The sequence below is a fragment of the Pieris brassicae genome, chromosome 3 (genome assembly GCF_905147105.1).
Source record: "Pieris brassicae chromosome 3, ilPieBrab1.1, whole genome shotgun sequence".
NCBI lineage: Eukaryota > Metazoa > Arthropoda > Insecta > Lepidoptera > Pieridae > Pieris > Pieris brassicae.
The window spans coordinates 17,910,583-17,919,781 of NC_059667.1; the positions used below are offsets into that span (position 1 = coordinate 17,910,583).

The 9,199-nt window shown below is 34.9% G+C and overlaps 1 protein-coding gene across 1 annotated transcript; it reads right to left on the reverse strand.

The window, feature by feature from the left end:
- Nucleotides 1-132: 132 nt before the first annotated feature.
- Nucleotides 133-8,986, reverse strand: LOC123707642 (solute carrier family 22 member 5-like). Its single transcript, XM_045657876.1, has 6 exons — nt 8,617-8,986; nt 6,916-7,117; nt 6,054-6,309; nt 4,182-4,805; nt 3,837-4,018; nt 133-406 (listed from the first exon to the last, which is right to left on the reverse strand). The coding sequence occupies exons 1-6, from the start codon at nt 8,772-8,774 to the stop codon at nt 269-271; spliced, it is 1,560 nt and encodes a 519-aa protein (XP_045513832.1). The 5' UTR covers nt 8,775-8,986; the 3' UTR covers nt 133-268.
- Nucleotides 8,987-9,199: the final 213 nt, after the last annotated feature.

Here is a 9,199-nt window from a genome sequence, read left to right on the forward strand (position 1 = left end):
CCATATTTGCGTAGCCTTATAGCCTTGTTTATAGATAAATAACAAAAACAAGGCTGGTTTGACTCTAGACTGAGTGAATTACCATAAATTGAGGTGAATTGAGGTGTTTAAATAAGTTATAGAAAATTTTAAATTGACAGATTTATTTTAAATAAATATACAGAATTTTGTAAATTCAACGTTTGACTATGAGACACACTTCGACAAATAAAATATTAATATTCATTAACTATTTATTGTTAACATAACTTATACTTAATCTCTGATCTTATGAGAAACTTTTGGCTTCCTCCAAGTTGTCTGGTAAGGTTTTGTTAATCGTTTCTGGTAAAGTCAACGCCAACATGCTGGCTATTAGCGCAACGCAAGCGAAAAATATTGTTGGCATATTAACATAGTACAGCGCCTGCAAAAAATTAAACAATATATGTTGCAGTTCGTAAAATTTTAACTCAATTATTAAGGAAAAGTATAGTATGTAAATAAATAATTACTGCCGTCAATTAAAATTGGTAGTTAAATATGTCTTATACCCGTTTGTTCCCTCAGATGTATTCAAGCGGGAGAAACTAATTAGAGTAAACCATTCAATCTAGTGTTTCGAGACTTATGCAATAATTAAGGATATCAAAAGCCATTTTCTATTACGATAAACCAGTAGATTTTCTTAAAAATATATTCTCCAAAATAGACTTTAAACTATTCAATAAATATATTTTCTCTTTGTTTTTTTTTTATAAAATAAAAACGGGAGTAGGAGGTATCACTTAACATCAGGCACACCTGATGTTAAGTGATACCGCCGCCCATGGACACTCTCAATGCCAGAGGGCTCGCGAGTGCGTTTCCGGCCTTTTAAGAATTGGTACGCTCTTTTCTTGAAGGGCCCTAAGTCGAATTGCTTCGGAAATACTTCAGTGGGCAGCTGGTTCCACATAGCGGTGGTGCGCGGCAAAAATTGCCTAGAAAAACGCTCAGTCGTGGAACGGCGGACGTCGAGGTGATACGGGTGGAATTTTGTATTCTGCCTCGACGTCCGATGATGAAACTCAGCTGCAGGTATTAATCCGAACAACTTCTCTGAACACTCTCCATGGTAAATGCGGTAGAAGATGCAGAGTGACCCCACATCTCTACGCAACGCCAAAGGATCGAGCCGCTCGGAGAGGGATTGGTCATCGACGATTCGAACCGCTCTTCGTTAGATACGGTCAAGTGGAAGGAGCTGGTACTGGGGAGCCCCCGCCCAGAGGTGAGAACAGTATTCCATGTGGGGCCGTATTTGCGCTTTATAGAGTTGCAAGCGGTGGCCCGGAGTGAAGTACCGTCTCGCCTTGCTGAGCACACCAAGCTTTTTGGAGGCTAATTTAGCCTTTCCCTCCAAATGACCGCGAAACTGAACGTCGTTCGATATGTCAACGCCAAGTATTCCGATGCTGGCTGTGGCTTCAAGAAGAGTGTTTTCGAAAAGAGGAGTAGCGACAAAGGGTATTTTTTTCGCGGAAAACGCACAAACTTGTGTCTTCTTGGGGTTAAATTGGACTAGGTTTAGTCTACCCCAGTCCGAGACGCCACGTAGTAGAGTTTCGACTTCAGACACAAGTTTGTTCCGGTACTCATCGACAAATGCCCGAGAAATACCTGCCCGGCCAGTGTAAAGAGTATCTTTGTTCATTAGTCTGGTTTTATTTTCAATAATCCTTAGTATTTTCTTCCAAATCAATCTAATTACATTAGTATGGAGCCAACTTGATACAAATTCGAATCATATGAGACCTCGATCAAACAATTCCAAGGATGAAGGCACTATGTATTCGTCGTAGAAAGTCTTCTTAAAGAAATTTATAAAAATGCGGCATACCGTATGAAATAAATGTTTTATTGAAACAATAGCACTCATTTTGAATATAGCTTACGCGAATTTAATATTAGCCACCTGTATTGTATTATTTAAAATGCATTTATCATAAGCTCGTCACGCAGGACAATATGAGGAAAATGGCATGTCAATGGATAAACAGCGCAACAAATGAAAACAATATAATCATTGAATGTATTGTTAAATTGCTCGTCTAGACTGGGTATTTATGCCGCATTTCCAAAAGGGAATTCCAATAAAATATTTTGTTAATTTTAGTAACATATTTTTTATACATATGAACGCGAGTCGAATCTAAAAATAGTAATTACTGAATTCGATAGTAATACGAATAGAATTAAAAACAATCACGTAAAGATTTCATGTCCAAATTTTTAAGTGCAAGTGAAACTAATATTATCGAGTTATTTAGATAATAATGAATAATTACTTGATTTGACTATATCCAGCTTGAACGCTGATTCAGAGTCGAGACTTAGCGCTGAGTAGTATTTTTTATAGAACAGTGAACAGTATGGGTCTATGGGTGGAGGGCCCATAGACACTCTCATTGCCAGAGGCCTCGCGAGTATGTTGCCAGCTTTTTAAGAACTGACAGGTTTTTTTTTCTTTAAGGACCCTAAGTCAAATAAGTTCGGAAATAGTTCAGATTACAAATCTCGAACCGAAATGCAAGAAGCACTTAACTAAAACTATATACCTAGTCCATCTATAAGTTTTGTTACAAATGTAAATCATGTTTATAATAACTTACTATTATTAAAATCTATACCTTCATATTTATTAAAGTCTCAGCAAAAAAAGTCTATTCGAGATGGCCACCTCTTTAGCCTTTAGCCTTTAATCTTTTTGGCCACGAATCTATTGATTTACGCCTTGTTTCCAAGGGAAATTTCGCCACTGCTTGCTCCAAAGATTTTTTAGGAGACTCAATGGTGGCGTGTCGTTAAGAGCAGTCTATGTCCTCTTAAACTGACCATAATTTGAAGTCTAAAGTGTTGAGGTCTGGGCTAGATGAGGGCCAGTCTTCAGCTCGTATAAAGTCCGGAACGTTGGATTCAAGCCAGGCCAGTTCGTGCCTTGTGACCAGGTACAGTATTATTACTGTATTTACCTGCTGGAAAGTCTAGGGAGTCCAGTTTTGAAAAAGTGTATTGCCTCTCATGTTTTAACATGATTTGAAACATGAAATTTTTTCATCGTTAAAGAGGATATTTCTGTGATTTTCAGCTGCGTATCGCGACAGAAGGCGGTTTGATCGATCCACTCTCTTTAATTGTAAATATTGATTGAGGGCATGTACATCGACGATGAGCGCCGACCTTCATGTCTTGTATAATACGCAACAGAGTCCTCGCGGGAATCTCCATTTCTCGCTGTAAGATTTATTGGTTCCTAATGCACTAATAGCCTTTGTAGTTCTAACAGCACGCGGCCCGATCTTATCTGGTCTTCGACATATGAAGTGTTGTTGTATATGTTGATAGTACGATATATGAACATAGGAGATACCAATATTTTGAAGTATCTGGAAAATGAAAGACGGCTCCATAGCGACTTTGTGCAAGGCGATCACTGCAATCCTAATAACCCATTCCATACTGAAATGTAATAATGAACACGAAAAATATGTGAAATGTCGCAAAATCGAAAGGGTGTTCAAAATTCGTTGAAAAAAGAAAAAGTTAAAAACAAGAAAGGTTTTTGTAATAGTATTTATGGCCAGACCATACTGTATGTTGCTATAGATATAGTAAGAAAAATATTTTTTTCACGTATTATCAAAATATTTTTGTTACACAACGAATTGGTGATTCTATGACGTATTAAAACAATAACACATTAAAAATTGCCAATTAAAATCGTCATAGTAAAAAAAACAACCAACAAAATCTGTTTTAGTGCTGTGATTACCGTTAGTATATTGAATATTATGCTATTTATTTAAAACACTTACTAATAAGGGTGTTTGTGGTGCTAAAGTGGACCCAATACGGCCCGTAGTTGCACAAAATGCCAACAGAGACTGTCTAGCATTAGTGGGAAATACTTCAGAAACTGTTACGTACACGGTACTATATGCTATGGTAATAGAAAACTTGCCACATAAATAAAAGACCAGACGCCATATTGATAGATCTGTAAAGAAATTTGAATGTTCAATTAAAGATAATTTTTTATATTATCTATGGTTTCATAGATTAAAATCTAATGTTCAAACTGAAAAGAACTTAAGAGGTTTCAAATACGCTGACTTATTAATATAATTTTAATTTATATTAAAATTGTACAATACACTCACCTTCAGGTATAAATGATAAACTCATACAAAATATTGCGCTCAACATGTATACTGTTACTAAAACCTTTTTCCTCCCAAACTTATCCAGAATCATTAAACATACAAAATTTGCAGGTATTTCTACAAAGGCCACTAACGAAAAGTTCAGGTATTTATTTCCCGCCAAAAAGACAGAATTAATTGACAGACCATAGTAAGTAAATGAGCAGGTCATCCACAGATAACAACATAACAATACTCTTAAAGCAATTATTTTCGATGCTAACATTTTCCGGAGAACAGATAAAAAGCTTTCGTGAGCCTCTATTTCTTTCTGGTTAGTTCCAGCTTTCAAAGAAGTGAACACCTCTTCCCGTATTTTAGTGTTGTTCATTGTTTCTGCCTTCTTTATAACTATAAGGGCTTCTTCATAACGACCCTTGGAAAGCAACCATCGAGGATTCTCGTTAAGCACAAATAAGTAGGTGATAATAAAAATCGCTGGTGTGTAAATGGTTCTAAGGAGATATCTCCAGTTCTGAAGATACCACGCCAAAAGTGAGAGGGTCATAGTCCCGCTTATATAAGCAAAATTTATTAAAGTGTTGCCGAAAACTCTACCCTTTGGTTGCACAAGTTCCATACCTGAAATACCACAAATATTAGTAAAGCTTTATTCGGTATTAATCATCAGACAGAGACCTACTATTAGTATAGGCACCAATATTTATATAATATCCTCAAGTAATGAGTGATATGATGGCAGAAACAAATTTTGCATATATTTTGTATTACCCATAACCTACAATTAAACGAATAATATTCGAACTATGTATTTAGTTTCATATGGCTACGGAGCGCTGCAAGTCAAGTCAAGTTTTCCGTTCAATAATGTCAGTTTCCGTATTTTTCGTACTCCAAATCTTGACATTATTTATAGATAAAACAGAATTAACATTGCTTAAATAGTGTGTAATATCTCGTTACTCCCAATAGGGCAGACTGCGAAAATATTTATACGTCTCTTTCACTAATAAATTATGTAAGTTACAATCGACAAAAATAGTTTTTCGGTATCTCCGATTTCACTGTCGATAAAATAGTACCAGAGGGTTTAGTCAAGATGCCTTAACAGTAGTGTAATGTAGAAAGTCAAAAACTAAATTTGTCTGAAAATGACAGGCCCATAGAAATAATTTAATTTTAATTTTTGGCAAGTCCCAATAGCCGACGGCTACAGATCGATGAACATAATACGAAATTTAAAACCAAATCGCTATACAATTTTTATCTAATCTTATTCTGTATATAGAATAATAACAGATAGAAAGAAAATGGAAACAGGTTGAATTAAATTAGCTCAATCTTGCGACTCTTACGTTCAAACTCGGCTGCACCATTGAATTTTTATTTCTTTGTGTACCACAACCACTTTAGCACTCGTATGAAAATAAAATAAATCAGTGGCGCTACAGCCTGTTTAGGTCTGAGCCTCATATTTCTGTATTTGTTTCTTGATAATTTGGTAATCTAATAGGCAGGTGATCAGGCTCTTGTGTCGTTCGCCATCGACTTTTTGAGTCTAAGGCAAGCCGGATTTTTCACGATGTTTCCCTTCACCGTTTGACAGAATGTTAAACACGTACATCAAATTCATTGGTGCACAGCCGGAAAGCGAATCTGAGGGATGAATGTCACACACCGCATCCACTAGGCTAACACTGCTGTGCACTCGTAAAGGTAAATGTTGTCCTTCTTAGCCCGAACACATATGTCAGCACAGAAAGCTGATAATCTACTTGTCTATACTATAAAAAAACATGGATATTCATACAACCTAAGTCTAACTGATTAAGACATAATATCCAAACAGAGACCTAGTTAGATTCTTACCTAATACAAAAGCAGCGTTATATGCGCCAGCGCCGAAAGCAGTCTCCAAAAATTCCGTAGCGATTAACATTTCGTAGTTGATTGAGAACGATCTAATTAAACCAAAAACTCCTGAGGAGAACGAGGCAACAGCTAGTGCTTTGATCCTTCCATATTTGTCGGAGAGGATACCCGTTGTCGTTAGGGATAAGAAAAAGCCGGCTCCATACATAGTTCCTATGAGTGTCCTCTTCCAATTCTGGCAGCCCAGGTCAAACTATCAAGAAAAGTATAAAATTTTAATTTATTAGTCTGGGCCTGTAGTGTTACCATCGAGGATTTTGTTTGTGACCTTAAAAATGTTCGTTATATTTCAGCCAATTTACATAAAACCATTATAAATTATGGACTAAAGCTATTTCAGGAATTACAAGACGGAACACTATCTATGAGTGAAAGCAGTGCAAATGTATCCGGTTCTTTGTGAGATATTGCGTTTATACAGACAAACACGGGCTTCATTTTATAAAATACATGATTAAATAAATGAAATAGCTTGGCCACATCCATGGCTGACGACTCTCTCTACTGTACATATCAATCGTTGATGCCAAGACGGGCCTTTTTATAATGGTGCACCTATTATAAAATTTCCGAAAGACTAATTATAAATATATTCAGTACCTATAACAAATTATTTATCGTTATTAAAATGACGGAAACTTAATGTGACGGAATATTATTTAATTAGTTATTTTTAAATAATGTTTATAATATATAATTTTAGATTAATAAGTTATCACTTAATATCCGTCAAAATAATTATTTCTTATTTTCGAATACTCCAACTACATTAGTACAGGGAATTCAAATATCAACTTACGTCTTTAACCACGGAATCCACTCCATTATACACATAGGAGTCGCAGCCTATAATCTCTCCACTAAAACCTTTTAGGTCGCATTGATCCGTTTCATTGAAAAACCGATATCGCTTACATTTTGATAACTTATTATTTTCTTTAGGTATGGCATAATCCAACCATAACGTTTCATTTATTCCTTCGCATTGAGGAACTTTGCATCTGCGAAGCAAAAAGACAGATACTAATAAAACTATTAAAATTTATATTTCTTGTACGTATACGTCCTCTTAAGTATTCTATAGGTACCTACGGCTCGCTTATCTTCTAGTTTCAATGGTCCAGTGAATAGGCTATCCGGCTCTTATAACTAAAAATTGATCAACAATCTTCCAACTTACCGTAACTTTGTTTATCATGCTCTTAATTAAGCCTTGGTAGCTTCCCTATTTTCTAATATAATTGATGTGTATGTGTGTAAAATTTATGATTTCATATTTTCTTGTATTATTTTATGCATATATATTGTTTTAGAACTTAAAACCTAAATATATACAGCAGTACAAGCCGATTTATCCATACACTATGAATGCTATTTTTATTTTTATTAAGAAGCCAGCGACACATACCACAGTCACATTCATAATTTCTAATACCTAGTAGTTATGTAATCTAACATTAGTTTAGTTACACATATATATTTTAGTTTGTAATTAGAAGCGCCAACTATTGCACACTTAAAGCCAAAATCAGCCCATTAGTTTTCACACTTATAAATTTTAATATAAAATTCTTGTTTCCCATAATGTGCAATAGGTCGACTACAGTTATATTGAAGTGTCAATTAGATTTAAGAACCCCTAAATAAGCAACGTTAGTTTTTACTTTTTTGTTAGCGTCGCAACCCCACTACCCCGAATTTTATGTTAGTTATACGCGCATAATTTACACGAAAAAATCCAGTTTACACCCAGATTCAAACACAGTTTCAAACAAAAACAACCTCCACCAAACTTAACTCTCTGCATAAATTTTTTCTTACTTGAACAAGCTCAATAATGTACTAAAAAATATTTCGTCAGAGGTTGTCGTCTATTAAAGGTAGTACGTGACCAATAGAATTATTGCAACCTTCTTTAGTCTGACAAACGTTTTCAACCAACATGTGTATTTCGCACTACTTTTTTATTTTATTTAAAAACTACGCAATTCCAAAAGCTTACAACTTAAAATATATTGCGGGTAGGCTGGTTCTTCCTACCCTCCATTCGGGTTCCTCTACCACCAGAGACGAAGAAAAGAAATTACATATTTAATTAGATCTACTTTGCACTCCCTACGAGCAACAATAACTTATAAGACAGAATATTTGTTATCAAAATTAATTAAATATCATGAGGTTACCTAGCCTGAAACTTTCAAAATATTACTTGAATTAGTTTTGGTGTGGTCATCTAATTATAAGGGATCATGGAAAATTTGTCAGTAAATATTATTTCGTATTACTCAACCGCATATATATATATATCTTAAAATAACGCGCAAATTCGCGGGTAACAGTAAATGTAACATGAAACAGGATTTTAAATGGCATTTTTCTACAACCGCAAAATTATCAATCTTAGTAAATTCATTCATCTTTTCATAGTCAAAAACCCAAAAAAAAAAATGTTAAATTAATTGTTAGGTTAACGTTATATTATTTAAAAATTATAACATACCTGTATTTAATATCCATAGCTTCAAAATTGTAAACCGATCCATACATTCCATATAAATAACATGGCACTAAAAGTAGGGCATAGTGTATAAGCGTATATCTTCCAAAGCTTCCCAACTGAGCCCAAACTTCATCCACAGCTGAACCAACTTCCTTCATTTTTACCCTTAATCGAACACTTGTCTACTCCACTGTTTTACGGCTATCTGATAACTTACACTCATCGAGCTAAAGATAAATCTTAATGCCACGAGGCGCAAGACGCCACTACAAAAAATACTGCAAAATACGAAGCAGTTAGGTAGGTCTCGGACAAAAAAAAACAAGTAACTGCAGATACTACACGATGTAATCTTTAATTTTAAATTCAAATCAGATATTAGGTCAATGCAATGGCAATTGCGATATGGTAAAATAAAATTTAATTATAAATCACAATTAAAAATGTTTTAGCGCCATCTATCGGGGAACAGCCACACTACGCAAAAAGCTGATAGATTGTTAATATTTTAATCAATATTTTTGCTGTTCACAACTGAAATCACACACCGTTGCGTTAGAATGATCAAGGCGGTACAATTTCA

What these genes read in the sequence shown, in the direction of transcription:
- LOC123707642 (XM_045657876.1), bottom strand. Translation starts at nt 8,774, where the DNA reads ATGAAGGAAGTTGGTTCAGCTGTGGATGAAGTTTGGGCTCAGTTGGGA. An exon ending in GCTATGGATATTAAATACAG is followed by an intron (nt 7,118 to 8,616) that starts GTATGTTATAAT and finishes TTTGCTTCGCAG; the next exon opens with ATGCAAAGTTCCTCAATGCG. An exon ending in TGGATTCCGTGGTTAAAGAC is followed by an intron (nt 6,310 to 6,915) that starts GTAAGTTGATAT and finishes TTTTCTTGATAG; the next exon opens with TTTGACCTGGGCTGCCAGAA.